The following is an 18703-nucleotide window of genomic DNA, read 5'->3' as shown; positions in this document are numbered from 1 at the left end:
CATCCCCATGATCTCCCCTGGGAGCACCTGGCCACCCTGCGGCATCAGGGATGACGGGGCAAGCAGCTCTGGCAAAGCCCATCGAGGATGACAGGGCAACCACTGGCCCACTTTGGGCCAGCCAGGGGCATCCTGCAGGGATGGCTGTGGGCTCAGCCCGGCACACCCAGGCTCTCTGGCTTCTCTCCCAGTTGTTTTTTTCCTAGGTGAAATCCAGGACAACCAGGGCCCTGGTGCACAGCTCCATAGGAGCCATCCCACACCAGGCCTGGGGATTCTCCACCACCCCAGGGTGGCCGGGGTGGCTGAGCATCCCTGGGGTGGTGGAGCATCCCTGGGGACTTGGAGCATCCCTGGGGTGGTGGAACACCCAGTAGGAGGAAGCCATCAGGCCCCAGCCCTTTCATTATTGGCAAAAAGAGCATTTTTAAAAGAAGTCCCCACTGTCCTCCCTGCTCTCCCCAAGCCACCGTGGGGATATGGAGAATCTGGAGCCACAAGGCACTGGACACCCATCCAGGGACCAGCCATGGGTGCTCGTGGCCCCACAGCACCTTCCCATGCCAGAAATGAGGAAGGAGATCATGGACACATGGTTTGCCACCCCAGGCTGGCTCCCAAGAGAACTGTCACCCATGGTGGTGGCCCCCGTGCCTCAGTTTCCCCCCACTGCCCTTTGCTGGCACTGCTGGTCTCTCCTCTGCAGGCAGCACCAGCACCTGCCTCCAGCACTGTGGTGGCTTCCTGCTGCCCCCTCTGCAGGGGACAGGGGGTGTCAAGGGGACACCGGGGGGGCACTGGGACACGGGAACACACCAGCTTAAACACACTGCCCTGGGACCGTCCATACTGGAGCTCCCACTGCCTAAATAGTGTCCCCACGAAGAGATGGGGACATTAGGGAGGACGGGGAGGGGACACGGGGCGGCTGCCCCGAGGGTGAGGTGGCATCAGCCCCTGCAGCCACTGCCTGTCACCCCCCGTCCCCACCATGATGTCCCATGTCTCACCTCTGATGACCTGATCACCTCAGTCCTCACCGGGGTGCCCCTCCTCACCTGCCGTCCCCAGCTGGGTGCCCCCCGCGTCTCCCCGGTCCCCGACGGCGCGTCCTCCACCCCCACCGATCCCCACCACGATGTCCCCACTGTCACAGTCAGTCCCCACAAGACATCCCCCATCACCCCCGGCCCGGGCAGCCTGTCCCTCGTGCTTCCCTGAGATGTCCTCCGCGTCTCCCCGGTTCTCTCGGAGTGTCCCCACCGCCTCGGTCCCCGCGGGGTGTCCCCCGGTCCCCCCCCAGTCCCGCGGGGTGTCCCCGCTGCACAGACCCCGGCCGGGCACTCACCGCCGGCTCCAGGCGCCCCGTCCCTCCGCGGCCCCGCGGGCGCTCCCGGTGCCACCGCCGCTCTCGGGCTGTCGGAGCTGCCGGGATCGCGCCGGGCGGCCCGGGGGGAGGAGTCGCGCAGGCCCGGCCGGCCCCGCCGCTCCGGGCCCCGGCTCCCGGTCCCAGGCTCCCAGCTCCCAGTCCCAGGCTGCCAATCCCAGCTCCCAGTCCCAGTCCCCAATCCCAGCCCCAGCTCCCAGTTCCAGTCCCCAGTCCCAGCTCCCAGTCCCAGTCCCAGTCCCAGCTCCCAGTCCCCAGTCCCAGTCCCAGCTCCCAGTCCCCAGTCCCAGTCCCAGTCCCAGCCCCCAGCTCCCAGCTCCCAGCTCCCAGTCCCCAGTCCCAGTCCCCAGTCCCCAGTCCCAGCTCCCAGTCCCAGCCCCCAGTCCTAGCCCCCAGTCCCAGCTCCCAGTCCCCAGTCCCCGTCCCCGTCCACAGTCCCAGCTCCCAGTCCCCAGTCCCCAGTCCCAGCCCCCAGTCCCAGCCCCCAGTCCCAGCTCCCAGTCCCAGCCCCCAGTCCCAGCTCCCAGTCCCAGTGCCGCTCGGCTGCCGGGACGCGGCGCCTGGAGCCGGCGATGAAACCTGAGCCAGGGATCCCCCAGGGAGCCCCCGCAGCCCCCATGGATCCCCCGGGCCATGGATCCACTCCATCCCTCCCTATATTCCTCCATGGAGATGCCCATGCATCTCACCCGGATCTCCCCATGGATCCCTCCCTATATCCCTCCCTGACACCCCCCCTGGATCCCTCCCGGCTCTCCCCATGGAGACGTCCCTACAATCCCGACCCCGCCACGGGTCTCCCCATGGATCCTACTCTGGATCTCCTGATCCCTTCCCCACGGATCCCGATATTGACCCTCGCACAGACGCCCCCTCTGATTCCCCATGGAACCCCCTGCCCAGGGAATGCCCCCTATAGATTCCTTCGACCCATGGACTCACCCCAGGCGGATCCCCTCCCATAGATCCCCCCCCATGGGTCCCCTCCATGGATCCCTCCCTCCCTATATCCCTCCACTGAACCTCCATGAGTCCCTCCCCACACCCCTTCCCGACCCCTCCCAGCTCAGGGGTCTCCACATGGACCCACCCCCTGATTCCCTTCGATCCTCCCATGGGTCTCCCTCACAGATCCGCCCAGATCCGACCCCCCCCACCATGGATCTCCCTCGGGATCCCCTCTCCATGGATTCCCCCTCCATGGATCCCCCCATGAATCCCCCTCCCCGAGGCCCCCCTCCACCCCTCCACCCCACCGATCCTCCTGGATCCCCCTCCATGTATCCGCCCCCACGGATCCCCACTTCGTGGATTCCCCCTCCATAGACCCCCCCATAGATTCTCCTCGGACCACCTCTCCATGGATCTCCCCTTGAATTCCCCTCCCCACGCCCCCCATGGATTCACCCCGGATCCCCCTTCCATGGATCCCTCTGCCCCCCAGCGCTGCACGGCCCCTCCTTCCGCTGCCCTGGCCCCGCCCCTTCCCCTCCGGCCCCGCCCCCTTCCATCCCTGCCCCGCCCCCTTCCATCCATGCCCCGCCCCTCCATCCATGCCCCGCCCCGCCCCCTCCGGCACCGCCCCTCCCTCCCGACCCCGCCCCTTCCCACCCAGGCCCCGCCCCTTTCCCGTCGTGGCCCCGCCCCCCAGCGCCATGGCGGCGGTGCGGGACGGGGCGGTGCGGGACGCGGCCTCCGCCAGCAGCGCGAGCTCCTGGTCGCTGCGGCACCTGCACCTGTCGCTGCGCGTCACCTTCGCGGCGGCGCGCGCGGGGCGGCTGCGCGGGAGCGCGCGGCTGGAGCTGCGGTGCGCGCGCGACGGGGAGAGCGAGGTGCGGCTGGACACGCACCCCGGGCTGGGCCCGCTCCGCGCCGCGCTGCTGCCGCCCCCCGGGCACGGCGGGGAGCCCGGCGGGGAGCCCGGCGGGCAGCCCCTGCGCTTCCAGAGCCGCCCCTTCGCCAGCTACGGCAGCGCCCTGCACGTCGCGCTGCCCCAGCCCGCGCGGGCCGGGCAGCTCCTCACGCTCCTGATCGACTATGAGGCGGGCGAGGGGCCGGGGGTGAGCGGGGAGGGCCGGGGGGCTTGAGGGGACGGGGGTGAGCGGGGAGGGCCGGGGGGCTTGAGGGGACGGGGGGACGGGGGGGGCTGGGGGGACGGGGCAGCTGAGGGGGCGCAGAAGCCGAAAGGTGCGGGGGGAGCTGGGTGCGTGAGGGGAACCAGGGAACGGGAATAGGAGGTGATGAGGGGACGAGGGGAACCGAGGGGCCCCGGAGGAGCTGGAGGAGCAGGCCGAGACCCAGGCCCCAGAGGAGAACCCCTGCTCCTCCAGCAGACAGCACCCATGGGCAAGGGCCAGGGAACACCTCTCACCAGCGGGTCTCCCCCTCCTGCCCACCCCCAGGTGTGCTGGCTCGCTCCTGAGCAGACGGCAGGGAAGCAGAAGCCCTACATGTACACGCAAGGCCAGGCTGTCCTCAACAGGTCCTTCTTCCCCTGCTTCGACACCCCCTCAGTCAAATTCACCTATTCGGCCACCGTGAAGGTAAGTCCTGCCCCTGGACAGGCTCCACCATCCCCCTCACACCCCGTGGGAGCAAGACCCTCCATGAGTTTACAGTTTGCTGGCAGGGGAGCTGCTGTTTCCCCTGCAGGGGCTCAGCCCACATTTGGAAGAAGAGAGACCAGATCGGTCTCCCAGGGTTCAGCCCAGGCCAGTGGATCAGCCACAAGTTCTACTTTGGCTGGAGAACAGGAAAAGCAAGTTGTGTAAGAAACAGTAAAGTCAGAGTCTGAGGGACCTTTGCCCTTTCGGTACCCGCAGCTCCAGCATTTCTTTATCTCTCTGGCACCTCCCTGGCAGCTCTGGCTGTCCCAGTATTGCACCCAGCTGGTGTCAGAGCCCAAGTGCCAAGTGATGGTGTCCTGGGGATGCAGCTGGGGTCCCAGGCTGGAGCTCGGGGCAGTGCTGCTCTGCTCCTGAAACTGCAGTGCCCATGGACCCGGCCACCCCCAGCCTGCTGGGAGGTGTTTGCCATCAGGCATTGAGTGTCCCTGGCTGGGTTAGCCACCATCCCATGCTGCACTTCATGGATCTAATAGATGTTTTCAACGTGTCCAGGTCCCGGAGGGTTTCACTGCTGTGATGAGTGCCACGAGCTGGGAGAAGCAGAAGGATAACACCTTTGTCTTCAAGATGTCCCAGCCGATCCCCTCCTACCTGATTGCTCTGGCTGTTGGGGACATTGTGTCTGCTGATGTTGGCCCAAGGTAAGTGGCTCTGGAGGAGACCTGAGTGTTAAGCCCTGGCTGTGGGAGCTGCATGGTGAGGCTCCCATGCCATGTGGTCCCATGGGAACTGCCTACAGCCTCTCCCTGGCTCTGGAGAGCCAGCAGGCACAAGACAGTGACCGTAAGTGTGACCTGGTCAGTCCCAACTGCTGTGCACGTGGTGCTTTGTCACCAGACCCTGGGCTCTGCTGGGTGCTGGGGGTCAGGAGGAGCCTCTGTGCCAGGTCCCCTCAGCCTGGAAGGCGTCCTGGTCTCTGCTTGTTTCAGTCCCATGAATGTGAAGGAGAGCAGCAGGTCCCCATTCCCAGAGGGTCCCAGGTCTTCCCAAGGCCAGTGGTTCGTTTGGGTTCCCTGCTGACACAGTAGCTATGAAAGCCCTTTGACATTCAGACAAGGACAGAAATTACAGCAATTTGCACTATCGGTCTCAAAACCTTGATCAGCAGGTTTTTATTTTGCTGCGGGATAAGCACACGAAGGTTTTGTCTGATGAAGCAATAGGGTGACAGGTCTCTCGTGGCTAACACTTCCTCTGCTGTGCACTTGGCCAGGAGCCGTGTCTGGGCTGAGCCCTGCCTGATCGAGGCTGCGAAGAAGGAGTACGACGGGGTGATCGAGGAGTTCCTGGCTGTTGGAGAGAAGCTCTTTGGACCTTATGTTTGGGGCAGGTAGGGCCTCCTGTTCCTGAAGGGCTTTGCTCCCTGAAGCACAGGGGAGCATCCCCCATCCACAGGAGGAGGTGGGTCTGACCCGAGCTCTTCCCGACAGGTACGACATCCTGTTCATGCCGCCCTCCTTCCCGTTCGGCGGGATGGAGAATCCCTGCCTCACCTTCCTCACGCCCTGCCTGCTGGCCGGGGACCGCTCCCTGGCGGACGTCATCATCCACGAGATCTCCCACAGCTGGTTTGGCAACCTGGTCACCAACGCCACGTGGGGCGAGTTCTGGCTGAACGAGGGCTTCACCATGTACGCCCAGAGGCGCATTTCCACCGAGGTCTATGGTGCGTGGCCCTGGGGCTGAAGCCCCAAGCTCAGCCGTGCCCTCCCGGGCAGGACCGTGGGGGTCTGGCCCAGCATGTCCCCCCAAGCACAGCCTGTGGGGCCAGGGCCTGTGCTGTGTCTCAGAGGAGGTGGAGGGCAGCAGCCTGCAGGACCCAGGGCTTTGTGTTAGCAGTGGAACCACCTTTGCTCCGAGGTGGACAGAGCCCCTGAGCCTCAGGCACAGACACAGGTGCTGCCATCGAGCCCAGCTCCACCTTCCTCCTGCTCCCCGCAGGAATACCAGCTGCCCTGAGCTCCCCATGGACACATCCAGCAGCTCAGGCACCCCTGCCACTCTTTGCTGCATCCAGATGGATGTTAATGGCTCTAAAATCCTCCTGCTAACCAAGGGCTGGGTTGCCACACCTCCCTGCAGCTCTGCCATCCCAGTGCCTTGTTCATCAGTTTCCTCTCTCCCAGCTCACAAACCTAATGCTGTTGCCCTCCTGTAGCAGCACACACGGTCTGGTCAGGGTCTCCAAACACCTCCCACTTGTCTCTGCCCAGGTTTGGCCTACACCTGCCTGGAGGCTGCCACAGGAAGGGCGCTGCTGCGCCAGCACATGGACAACACAGGGGAGGACCATCCCCTCAACAAGCTGCGGGTGGTGATCGAGCCAGGTCTGTGGGGCAGCCTGGGGGCGCGGGGCCAAGCGAGGCTGCAGGGGGAGCCCTGCGGCTGGAGCCTTCATGGCTCGCAATAAAACTGGTGCTGGTGGGACCCGGGTGAGGGGATGGCTCCTGGAGGAATGGGAGAAATCGGCACACGTGAGGGCTGTTCTGGTTTGCAGATGGGGGATGGTTCCTGAGAGTTTTCCCGTTTTCTAGGTGTCAATCCAGATGACACGTACAATGAAACACCCTACGAGAAGGGGTACTGCTTCGTGAGCTACTTGGCCCATCTGGTGGGGGACCAGAGCAAGTTCGATGCCTTCCTCCAGGTCTGTGCAGGGAGGTACCAGGTGGAGGTGCCAAGTGGTACAAAACCCCACAGAGGGAGGGCAGAGCACAGTGGGACCCTGGGAAGGATGGGCTGAACAGGGTGGCTGGGGAGAAGAGGTGAGAAATGGAGATGTTCACAGGGGGAAGGAGATGTTGTGCTGGCAGCAGTTTGTGGCAATGCTCAAGGTATCCCAGGGGATGCTGGGGGCTGGCAAGTCTCTTGGAGGGGGAACTGGTGTGGACTTGGCAGTGCCAACCCCCATGAGGCTAAGTACGGGTAGAGCTGGGCAGCATTGCTGAGATAAGCATCAGTGGCTTCACACCCCGGCCATCCCCGCAGGCCTACGTGAACCGGTTCAAGTTCCAGAGCATCACAGCAGATGACACCCTTGGTTTCTTCCTGGAATACTTCCCGGAGCTGAAGGAGAAGGGCGTGGACACTATCCCAGGTCAGCAGGGAGCCTTCCTGGGCATGGGACTGGGGCACAGCTTTGCAAACCAGCACCCCAGGGTGCCGGAGCTGCCCCATGTCCCGTGCAGACCCTGGGCAGGACCCCAGGCATGTCGGTGTGTGGGTTTTCCTGGAGATGCTGCTGCTGCTCCTGGCCTTGCAACAGGCAGTGCCCATGGGGGCTTAACAGTCTCACCTCATTAGTCTCTGCTCGTCGCCAGCCCTGGGTGGGTTTGCTGGTGCTGGGGGACACCCAGAGGCGGCAGTGGGATGTCCTGCAGGAAACCCATCCCAGCTCTCCCTCCCTTCCCTGCTGCAGGCTTCGAGTTCGACCGCTGGCTGAACACGCCGGGCTGGCCCCCCTACCTGCCCGACCTCTCACCAGGGGAGCAGCTGATGAAGCCAGCAGATGAGCTGGCAGAGCTCTGGGCAGCTGACAGCGTGAACATGGAGGCAATCGAAGCCGTGGACATTGCAGCTTGGAGGACCTACCAGCTGGTCTATTTCCTGGACCAGATCCTGCAGAAATCCCCCCTGCCAGAAGGTGAGCACCAGGTCACCTCCTAGGGCTCCCATGCCCAGAGTGACAGAGGGTGATGTGGCCTGGTCCAGCCAGTTGGGGACATGAGGACATACCAGTGGGATCTGTGGGTCCATGGCCATCATCCCCTCCCTGCTGTGATCCAGCAGTGTGGTTCCTGGCATCTGAGAAGCCTTGCTCAGTGTGGTGGGGAGTGGAGAGCCAGGGGAAGGGTGTCCCTAGCCCTATGGGGAGTGGCAGGGAGGAGCTCTGATGTGCCCAGGATGGCTCAACTGGGCTGTCTTCCCTGTGTTCCCTTCTCCTTGTGCTCCTTGCTGAGGGACCTCCTCACCCTTTGTGCTGGTGTCCCCAGCACCGGGCAGGGCTGCCTGGCCCCAGGAGGCCCAGCGAGTGCCTGGGATCTCACACAGCTGGGGTGCTGGGAGGCTTGAAGAGGGGCCAGGGCTGGCCCAAGGATCCCACAGGACTGGCAACACAGGGTCCCCTCAGAGCAGGGGCTGGGGGCTGGAAGCTAGAAGCAGAGCCCCTGCAGTGGTGGTGACAATTCCTCTCACAGGCAATGTGGAGAGGCTGAGCAAGATGTACCCCAAGATCTCCAAGTCCCAGAATGCTGAGCTGCGACTCCGCTGGTGCCAGATCATCCTCAAGAACAACCTGGAGGCAGAGTACAGCAAGGTCAAGGACTTCCTCCACAGCCAGGTTTGTCCCTGGGCAGCAGCAGCTGCACCCAGCAGCAGCCACTGGAGCAGAGATGGGCACAGGACCCCTGCACCAGGGGGCCAGGGGTTGGCTCTCACTCTTGATAGACCCACAGAATGGTTTGGGTTGGAAGAGACCTTTAAAAATCCCCCAGTCCAACCCCCTGTAGTAAGCAGGGACATATTCAACCAGATAAGGTTGCTTAGAGCCTCATCCAACCCTACCTTGAATGTTTCCAGGGATGGGGCATCTACCAACTCTCTGGGCAACCTGGCCAGTGTCTCACCACAGTGTACAACATTTCTTCCTTATGTCCCATCTAACCCCACCTGCTTCAGTTTAGAACTGCTGGTCCCTGTCCTGGTGCTGCAGGCCTTGGAAAAAGTCTCTCTCCAGCTTTCTTACAAGTTCCCTATATAGATGAAAAGGCCACAGTACTGGCTCCCTGGAGCCTTCTCCTCTCCAGGCTGAACACCCCAACTCTCCCAGCCTGTCTCCAGAGCAGAGCTGCTCCAGCCCTCCCATCATCTCTGTGGCCTCCTCTGGTCTCCAGCAGCTCCATGTCCTTCTTGTGTTGGGGGCTCCAGAACTGGACGCAGCCCTGCAGGGGAGGGTCTGAGCAGAGGGGACAATCCCCTCCCTGACCTGCTGGTCCTGCTGCATGCAGCCCAGGACACAGTTGTTTTTGGGGCTGCCAGAGCACATGGCTGGCTCATGTCCAGTTTGTCACCCACCAGTACTCCCAAGTCCTCCTCAGCAGAGCCAGCTCTCAATCCATACATCCAGTTCATCTCTCCTTCCCTCAGTCTGTACTGGTAGTGGGGATTGCCCTGACCCAGGTGCAGGACCCTGCACTTGATTTTATTGAACTTGAGCTTCTCATGGGCCTGTTCTTTCTCCAAGGTCCCCTCTCCAGGCACTGCAGTGTTGAGGGTGGCATTCCCAACACTGTCCCCCATTCCTCTGTACTCTGCTGGCTGAGAGGTGCAGGAGGTGTTATGCCCTGGGGAGGGGGCTTGGGGGGTCTCCTGGGGCTCCCTGAGCTGGGGAGGTTGGGGTGTAACCCCTGCTGTGTCTCTGCAGGGGAAACAGAAGTACACCCTGCCCCTCTACCGTGCCATGTGGGGTGGGTCGGAGGCAGCCCGGGCTCTGGCCATGGAGACCTTCTCTGCTACAGCCCCACAGCTCCACATCAATGTCCAGAATTATGTCAAGAAGATCCTAGGCTTGGAGGTGGCAGAGCACTAGCACAGCTGGCTCTGCTCCCTCTGCAGCCTTCCCTCGGGCAGGACCTCAGCTTTTCTGCCATCACTGCACAAATTTCCTTATTAAAATTTGTAATTTTTCTCTGTTTGTGCTCTTCTTGTTTCCAGCAACCCCTGGGCACCCTTAGCCTGGCTCCCTGCTCCTCCTGCCCAGGGGCCAGGCTGGTGGCCCTGGATAGGGGTCATCAGGGATGGGGGCGCAGCCACCTGGGGTGGCCCTGAGCCACACCTGTCCTTGCTGTGCTCCTGCCAAGCTGTCCCAGGTCCCATGTGGCAGCAGGGATGGGACAGGAAGCTCAGCCCTTTTTCCCTGGCAGCCCTGACACTGTCCCTGCCTCTGAGTCCAGCCCCAGCCACACTGTGGGGGTACCAGGAAGGGGGGCTCAGCCCTGCCCCTGGGTCCCAGCTCCCCTCTGGGAGGGGCTGCACCATCCCAGCACCTGGAAATCACAAGCATCTGACATAACAGCACCACTGACCACAGCTCCCCAGACTGAGCCCACAGATGAGATGTGACTGACCCAGCACAAGGGTCACCACAGCCAAAACCACCCCCAAAGCAGAGGCACCCACAGTGCCCTGGCTCACAACGAGCACAGGCTGCACATTTCCTGGCTGATGGACTTTGGGAATAAGCTCCAAACCCCAAACAGTTTGAGGAAATGGGGTTAAAGGGGCAGGTTATGGCATGGTTGGAATCGGCCCCTTCCATCTCCCTGAGGGAACCAGGCTGCAGGTCTGGGCAATGCATGTCCTCGAGCAGATTCAGCATTGCTGAAAATAACTTGTACTATTCTTACAAGTTGTAGCATCCAACCTTCCTCCATGTGCAGATACCCTGGTTTCCCAGGGAACACACAGGCTGTTGGTACAATTACCATTGTAACAATTACCTCTGACATGAGACTTCATCACCTATGAGGCATATGGAAATAATCCTTCTGGTTGAAAATGAACCCTTGGCTCTCTGAGGCATCTGCCACCTCTGGTCTGACTCACCTGAGCAGGCTGGGAGACAGATGGAGCAGTTCCTACAGCATTTCCCTTGGACTAAATGGAATTACACACTCTCCATTGCACCAAGACTGCAGTGCCCTCAACACACCAAGCACAGACGTGGAACCCACTGGATGCTGACCTGGGGCTCAGAACCTGGGAACACTCCAACACTCCACTGGCTTGAGCTAAAAGTTACAGCCAAAAGGGTGGAAACCCCAGGGCTTCCCAAAGGGATCTTCCACTGCTCCAGCTCAAGCCAGCTCTGCCATTCTGAGCAGCCAGAGAGCAGCACCACCTCCTGTGAACCAGCACAAGGCAGGGCCAGGTTTTCATTCTCAGCCTCTGGGCTGCCCTGGTGGCTCTGGTCAGGGAGCAGCTCTGCCTGCAGACATCTCACCAGCACAACCTGAGCTGACAGTCCCCAGCCCAGCTGCACCTCAGAGCCAGAGACCACCCTTCTCTCCCCTCTGCCGTGGGGGCAGCACCAGATCTGTAGCTGGGGGGGAACAGCAGCTGTAGCTGGATGGCTGGGAATGGCACCCTCCTTCATTCACCTTCCTGCAAAGGCAACCACTGACCAAGACACTTCAGCATAAAATTAGTAACAAGTAACTAGATGTAGCTCACTTATTTTTAACAAAGTGACCTTCATCAAGCTGGGAGCTCTTTTTGCTTAATTTTTCCAAAATGAAAGCCAAGTCAGTCATGACATGCCAGGAGAAGATGTTAACTCTTTATTAATAAATTGATTTAGAAAGGCTTAGTGAGACAGGATTAATGGATTTCATGGTCAGAAAGGACCACTGTAATCTGGTCTGACCTGCTGCAGAGCACAGGCCTGGGCTTCCTGCAGCCCACCAGGGAGGCAGTTTCAAAAGGGCTTATCTTTTAATCCACATCATGGACAGCCTTGAAAAGTCACTACCCTCGTGTCCAACATTAGCCTCACTGCAAACACCACCCTCTCTGTTTCCAGTTTCGTTACATCTGACTTCCCCTTACTGCCCCTGGCTGTGTCAGCTGAAGTTCTTTAAATAGTATTCTTTAAATCTTGTGTTTCAAAGTATTAATGACTCACTGACATTACTGCTTTATTTTACAGTATAAAAGTAAAAATGGGCTTGATGCTGAACTCAGTTACTCCCAAAACCACGTGGAATAAATTAACTCCTGCAACAGCTTTGATTTTACATTTGTGTAACAGAGACCAAACCCTTCTCCACAAAGGTCCAAACCAAGGAAACACACAGGAGAGCAAGGCATGTCCACGCTTCTCTGGGCTGCCTGCTCTACGGAGCAGGCTCTGAGCAGCTCAGCATGGAATGGTAAACAAGAAAGTCAGCTGTAAAATGCTAGGTTTTTTGAGGAACAAAAGAAAAGCTGGATTACCAAAGCATGTCATATGTCTGAGCCCAGCTCTGCACACTGCTTGTCTGATATGTGGTTAGCTAAGGACTCTATGATGTCAAGGAGGAGCAGCTGACTCAGGGAGCGGAGATTTGGCAACTTGGAGACCTTCAAGGAAAAGAAAAACAGAACAGAAAAAACACAGAAATTAAACCCCTCCCCAAATAATGGCTGACTCAAATCATCACAGCTTTACCCCTGCCACCCCACGTGGAACAGGCAGGCCAGGCAAGGCAGAGGCTCGGCAGGCACTGGAACTGGCAGTGGTGGAGCTGGGCAGCAGAACCTGTCACCCCTTCCTGAGCTACAACCCGACCTCAGGCTGCAGCTCAGGGGTGGGAGGGAGGGCAGCAGAGCCCAGCACAGCCCCCTGAGAGAGGAGTGTAATTCCTGCTAACGCTGACAACTCTCCTGCTGATGGAGGCCAACTAAGCACTCTCCTAGAAGCGACGCTGGGCACCAGCACAGCCCTGAGCTGTGAAGCCTGTGTTTGTACTGAGAACCTGACTGAGGATGGGATCTCTGCTCCTGTGTGCTCCCAAGGACGCTGTGCTTGGTGTCCCTGCTGGTGCTGCTGGCCAGCCTCCCCAGGCAGCACAGCTCCCTGCAGAAGCAGCCAACAAAAACCTTCACCCCACTAGGTTTGTGAGAATCTACAACACATTTTTTTCTCCTAGACTGTTCAGAAGCACAACTGTTATCGAAAAGGAGCTCTGCACACTCCTTCCTTCTCCACAGCCTCATAGTAAGAAGCAGTAATCCCTCTCTCCAGTTATTAAAACTAACTCCCAGCCTTGAGGGCAAACTGCCTAAAGCCTGTCCTCTCATCCAGCCTCTGTTAACTGATCTAATAAAAGATATTGCCCCACTCTAAGAAGCTTGGCTGTGATACGGAGCAGAGATGTTCCAAGCATCTTTTAAAACCCAGGGAAAAAATGGCTGAGCATGCTTTTAGAAAGAGCTCAGGACATCTGCTTGAAGCAATATCCCCAAAATAAGAGTCCACAAGGGCTGGAAGGGAAAGAGACCTCAGTGCTGGTGGATCCTGCCCTGCAGCAAGGCAGGCGCTGCAGAGGAACAGAGCAGGGTGTCAGCACCAGAGCTTCACAGCAGTACTTTTATTAGGGCTTTTGCACTGACACACAAGAGCCTAAAATCACATTGCCCAAACCAGCAAACCTCTGGGATCAGCTCTTCAATAATGTTCTTACTGTGGGGAAACCTCCTCAATGGTCCGAATGGAGAACAGTGTTAACCAGGCTGGAGACACCAGAGATCCCCTCAGCACCACGGCCTGCCTGAGCCTCCAGGCCACACTGGACTTGTGCAGCTGGAACAAACCACCCCTCAGAGTCTGTGGCTTGCCAGGGAGCAGAAGGGCAAGCATTTGTGCCCAGCCACACATCGAGTCACCCAGCACCAGGCCAAAAATCAGACACTGAAGCCTCTCAGGCTGAAGAAAAACATTGCATAACTCAGATTTCTCTGTGCACATCTGCTTGACAGTCTTCCAGCCACTTTTTTTTAATGAAAACTGTTCTAACAGTCAACAGTTTACATATAAAACATTTCCACACATTCTGGTTGTTGGAAGACATTGGGTAACACCCTTGGGTCAAATCTCTTTTGTTGAAATGGCACAATGTTCACTCCCCCAGCACCTTCTGGAGAGAACCACAGCAGCCTGCTGGTCTCCCTGTGGCCTCCACTGGGAAGCTGAGACCATGAGATTTCAGCTCTCGGGGACCATAACACATCGACCCCAGAGCTGAGGAGATGTCCAACCACCAGGCCACCCTGTAACCCACAGTGGGACCATTCTCCATCCCCTGCTGGAGCTGGGCCACTCTGCAGGATTCATGAGGCCAGAAGAAAATGCAGAAGATGAAGGCAGGGGCTGCAGCCTCCTGCTGGGGACTCTGCACTGAGTGTGTGATTCCTGGGTGCTGGCTCCACTGTCAAAGCTTTTCATGCATTTTCAGTTATTTCCAGATACAAAATGCACTACACTTGGGACTTTAACAAAGAGCCTGAACCTCCTTCTGCCTCATCTCTAGAGACAAACAGGACTGAGCAGTGCTTTCCACGGGCAACAGCAAGAGGATTATGAGATTAAATATAGAGAAGATAAAGAGCTACTTGGATGCTAACTAGGGAATTATTACCAGAAAGTGTGTAGCATCCAGAAATCCCAATTCCTATGATCTATCTGTCAAGTTCAACAATGCTAATAGTTGTGCAACAAACAGGTGATGTGCTGGGAAACTCCCATAGAATCACAGAATCATCAAATGGTCAAGGTTGGAAGGGGCCTTAAAGATCATCAGGTTCCAGCCCCCTGCTATAGGCAAGGAAACCTCCCACCAGACCAGGCTGCACAAGCCTCATCCAACCTGCCCTTGAACTCCTCCAGTGATGGGGCATCAACAACCTCCCTGGGCAACCTGTTCCAGCACCTTCCTACCCTCATGGTGAAGAATTTCTTCCTGATGTCTAACCTAAATCTGCCCTCAGTTTAAAACCATCACTCCTTGTCCTGTCACTACACTCTCTGGTGCAAAGTCCCTCCCCAGCTTTCCTGTATGAGATAGAATCATGGAGGGATTGTACTTCATAGGAACAACTAAATGACAACATTCTTCTCTGGAGTGGGGTCAGAAGTATCAGCACATCAGGCTCCTGACCTATCACTAATGCATGACCCCACATATCAAAGCACAGGAACTGCAGAAAGCCCAGCTAGGACAGGGGTCATCTGCCTTTTGAGCACATGACAATAAACACCAATTACAGAGAAATATGAACAGCACACTTGTAAGCACTGGTGGAAGAGATTTGTGCCCTCAATACACCAAAACCTGGCCCTGCTGCTCACACGAGAACCTCAGGCTGGGATGGCGCAAAATGAACAGCTCCAAGAGTGGCAAAGGAAGCAAGTCTGTAACTTTTCTTTCGGAAGGTCTTCACATTTCCAGACCAGGCTCTTCTAGTCTTTTATTTTTTAGTGTGGAAAGTGTGGCTAGAAGCCTCACCAGTGTCAGTGAGAGGCAGCCAGCTCTCAGCTGTCTCACATGAGAATGAATGAAATGGAGTCCCCTACGAATGTGCCTTTAGGCAGTGCAGTGACACAGGACAGCAGCTCTCAAAAGCCCCAGAAAAGATGCAACCAACCTTGGTGAACTGGTGAACGATGATGTGCAGGCAGTGCCTCTTCATGTCCAGGGCCTGGGTCTTGTCAGCTGCCTCCAATATCTACAGCAAAAGCAATGACGTGTTTTTCCCTCTGTGTGGCTCAGAGGTACAGGGCACAAACATTGTTCTGACTCAGTAGTTCCTCTCAGCAAAGGAGATACCTCCACTTTTCATTACAAACCTGAATCTCTTCTGAACTATTTGAAAAGAAGCCTTGGGTTTAAAATGTATGGAGGAGTCCTTGCGAGATAATCAGTAGGAAACTGCTGATCTGTTTCTGAGCCAGGTCTCCCTGAAGTGCCCCAGTGACACTAGCAAGAGCCAGAAGCAGGAACTGATACTGCTGGGACTGCAGGGGGTTCTGTCTGCATAGCCAGTAGATGGCTTTGGAGGCTTCCTTCTTACACAGTATTTATTTTTAGCTTCAACTTCCTTGCCTGGTTCCTGTCAGCATGACTGATAAAACAAGGCTAATATCACCTGCACATCACGGTATCCCAGACTGATTTGGGTTGGAAGGGATCTTAAAGATCATCTAGATCCAACCCTCCTGCATGGGCAGGGACACCTCCCACCAGCCCAGGTTGCTCCAAGCCCCATCCAACCTGCCCTTCAACACTTCCATGGATGGGGCAGCCACAGCTTCCCTGGGCAACCTGTTCCAGAAACATGTATGTCCTGGTACAAATGTCTACAGAAAAAAGTTTGGAGCTGAGTGCTGAGCATGTGGTACATCTTAAAAAGACCTCTTAGAAATGCTGGTCTACAATGAGGGGTGAGGACCTCAAGAGGAACAACATCCTATTGGCCAGTGCAGTAATAGATGCTAAGTATTTCAGCACAGGAGCACCAGTGACACAAAAAGCAGGTAAGGAAACCCAGCTGCTGCAGGCTGTGCTCCTGCATTCAGAGAAACATAGAACTATTGAGGTTGGAAAAGCCCCTTGGGATCATCGAGTCCACCCATCATCCCTACTCTACAAAGTTCTCCCCTAAACCATCTCCACCAACACCACATCCAAATCATCCTTCAACACATCCAGGGATGGTGACTCAACCACCTCCCTGGGCAGCCTGTTCCAGTGTCTGAACACTCTCTATGAAAAAATTGTTCCTATTGTCCAGTGTAAACCTGCCAAGGTGCAGCTTGAAGCCATTCCCCCTTGTTCTGTTGCTAATTACCTGTCAGAAGAGACCAGCACCAACCTCTCCACAATGTCCTTCCAGCTAGTTGTAGAGAGTGATGAGGTCTCATGGCTGATTCCTGCCAGCCACGCAGGGCCACTGTCCCTAGAAGGGTTCAAGCAGTCTCAGGGGATGTCACTTTGGAAGCCACCGGGAACCTGGCTCTGGGGGCACCCACTTCCCTACACCCTTTGGCCTTCCTGTACCTAAGACTCACTAAAGCTGCTTGGGGACAGTTACCTGCAGGACATTCTCCACTGTGACATTCATTTCCAGATTCTGCTTACAATAGGCCTGCAGTCTGTTGTTGGAGAAGCCGTAGTAGTAAGGAGCAGCAAAGAGGTAGCTGTTCAGCTCATCAAGGAAAAAAAAGAGGTAACCCACAATTAACAGCACTGATTGCAAATACAGCTCAGTGACAAAAGGGACAATCCTGACAAATAACCCCCCAGGTTGTGCCTGGCAATCCAGAGCAAAAGGCAGGTGAGCTGCTGGAGAGGCACTCCAGGCAGACACTGCAGTGCCTTCGGATTGAAGGATACAGGGAGTCTTCAGGAGGCATGTTTACTTCTCCATAATAAATGTATCTCAGCATAGATTCAAAGGCTTGTTTGCTGGGAACCATTTCACCAATGGAAATATTCACTTGCCCATCTTCTGGCATGAAGGAACGGAACATGGCTTCAAAGTAACTGGAAAAGGAAATAAAACTGATGTGACACACTCTGCAGAGAGCTGGTTTGTCCCAGTATTGTTGAAAGGCTGCTTCTCAAGCACTGCACCTTCCACAGAGGTGAATGCAGGTGTCAATCTGGGCCAAAACCACTGCTAAATTCCTCTTTCATGGATGTCTGCCTGTGAGATGACTCCAAATATAATCCCCCTCATTTCCACCAGCACGACCTGAAATCTGTCTCTGTTTCTTGAAAATTAGGACACATGGTGCTTTGATTTTTGTCTCATTTGCATAAGACCCAGCAGAGAGCTTAAAGCATTCTGCACTTCCTTGGTACCTACGGGCTGCCAGTCATGCAGGGTTGTTTTAAGTGCTGTGAAATGCTTCTGGTAAAATACCACAGTAACTAATACTGAATGTATTACTGGGACTGGAAAAAAAACAGTGACAGTATTAGAAATAGACATTTTATGTGAAGACTTCATGTTTGGCAGAACATAAAGGTGCAGGTATACAGAACACACAAGCAAAGGACAAGCCCACTTCACCCACACCCTGAGGAAAGAGAACAGTACCCATCCTCTGAAGGGTGAACTACCTGCCTCTGCACCAAAGCACAGGAACAATCAAGTCTCTGTTCTGCTTGATTTTGTGTTCTGCTTATTCACACCCTGTGGGCAGCCCCCCAGTGCCGGCTTGTGACACACCCAGTCTTACATATCAGTGACTGAGAAAGCGACCCACGTTTCACATGATTCAAAATGGATGTTCACCATCAGAAGACTCTTTCTGACCTCAGTGGACATCTGCTGCTTTCCACTTCACTGAAACCACCTTTTTTTACACTTGTTTTCCTCTCCTGTGATTTTACAGACTCTTTGTCTTGCAGTGCAGTTTCTTACACACCCTCTAGAGAACCTCTACCATTTCAATTTCCTCCTCTCTTTCCCTGCTGGGTATCAAATTGAAAAAAACATTTAATCACTGTTGCTTAAAGGCTTATTACACTCATTGAGCAAAGCTGCATTTTACACCCTCGCTGTCTTCTAAAACACCCCAGCTGCCCCCTCAGACTGTGCAGCACTTCATGTGACACATTTGGTTTAGTTTTTAGTGAACGTGGACCCACCTGGAGCGGGCAGCTAGGATGGCTTTATGGGCTGGCCGTGGGTGGCCATCCAAGAGCAGGATGATATCACAGAACTCAGTCCCAGCTCCTTCTAGATAAGCCTTCATATCCTGAATTAAAGATGTTCCTGAAAGTTAACACAGTGGAAGAGTTAAAGACAGGACAGCTCCAGGTGACCAGCTGCTACCAAACTAATAGGTGGCTGTGCAATAGCTCCAGCCCCTCCTTCCTTGAGGGGTGAGGCTGAGGCAGACCCTTGCTTATAATCCTGGAGGAAAATTAGCTTCATCCTTCCCTCTTGCAATCCCTACTGCCCATCCCAGAAACAAACCTGGCACTTCTGCTGTCCATCTGCTGACAGCAAACACCAGCAGTGACCACAATTAAAGATGTTTTTATATGAAGAAATCTGATTTTTCCCCACCCTGTTCATATTTCCAAACACAAGGAATATAAAATATTGTCTCTTAATGGAAAAGCTTTCCCAGATCATCAAG

General features: G+C 56.4%; 3 protein-coding genes across 4 annotated transcripts in view; 1 reads left to right on the top strand and 2 right to left on the bottom strand.

The window, feature by feature from the left end:
* NAV1 (neuron navigator 1) overlaps positions 1-1408 on the bottom strand; it is a 73617-nt gene extending 72209 nt beyond the window's left edge. The window contains exon 1 of the mRNA XM_051639082.1: positions 1349-1408. The gene's annotated coding sequence lies outside the window, so the exon portion shown is untranslated. The remainder of the gene's footprint in view (positions 1-1348) is intronic.
* Positions 1409-3024: 1616 nt separating this feature from the next.
* Positions 3025-9700, top strand: RNPEP (arginyl aminopeptidase). The gene is made up of 11 exons (XM_051639099.1): positions 3025-3447; positions 3790-3930; positions 4507-4655; positions 5228-5344; positions 5445-5680; positions 6228-6341; positions 6549-6661; positions 7003-7111; positions 7433-7657; positions 8211-8353; positions 9437-9700. Exons 1-11 carry the CDS (start codon positions 3043-3045, stop codon positions 9599-9601), a joined length of 1917 nt encoding a protein of 638 aa, XP_051495059.1. The 5' UTR covers positions 3025-3042; the 3' UTR covers positions 9602-9700.
* Positions 9701-11328: 1628 nt separating this feature from the next.
* LZTR1 (leucine zipper like transcription regulator 1) overlaps positions 11329-18703 on the bottom strand; it is a 37757-nt gene continuing 30382 nt past the window's right edge. The window contains exons 16-20 of one of the 2 annotated variants that reach the window (XM_051639095.1): positions 18207-18333; positions 16944-17093; positions 16642-16747; positions 15196-15276; positions 11329-12132 (exon numbers count right to left, since the gene is read on the bottom strand). In XM_051639095.1, coding sequence (XP_051495055.1) covers positions 12016-12132; positions 15196-15276; positions 16642-16747; positions 16944-17093; positions 18207-18333 — 581 coding nt within the window. In that variant the 3' untranslated portion in view covers positions 11329-12015. The remainder of the gene's footprint in view (positions 12133-15195; positions 15277-16641; positions 16748-16943; positions 17094-18206; positions 18334-18703) is intronic. The other variant, XM_051639096.1, reaches the window with a different exon arrangement.

The sequence above is a fragment of the Apus apus genome, chromosome 23, assembly GCF_020740795.1.
Source record: "Apus apus isolate bApuApu2 chromosome 23, bApuApu2.pri.cur, whole genome shotgun sequence".
Classification (NCBI taxonomy): domain Eukaryota; kingdom Metazoa; phylum Chordata; class Aves; order Apodiformes; family Apodidae; genus Apus; species Apus apus.
This window is presented reverse-complemented; position numbering and strand designations above follow the sequence as displayed.

What these genes read in the sequence shown, in the direction of transcription:
- RNPEP (XM_051639099.1), top strand. Translation starts at nt 3,043, where the DNA reads ATGGCGGCGGTGCGGGACGGGGCGGTGCGGGACGCGGCCTCCGCCAGC. An exon ending in GGACCTTATGTTTGGGGCAG is followed by an intron (nt 5,345 to 5,444) that starts GTAGGGCCTCCT and finishes TCTTCCCGACAG; the next exon opens with GTACGACATCCTGTTCATGC. An exon ending in AGTTCGATGCCTTCCTCCAG is followed by an intron (nt 6,662 to 7,002) that starts GTCTGTGCAGGG and finishes CCATCCCCGCAG; the next exon opens with GCCTACGTGAACCGGTTCAA.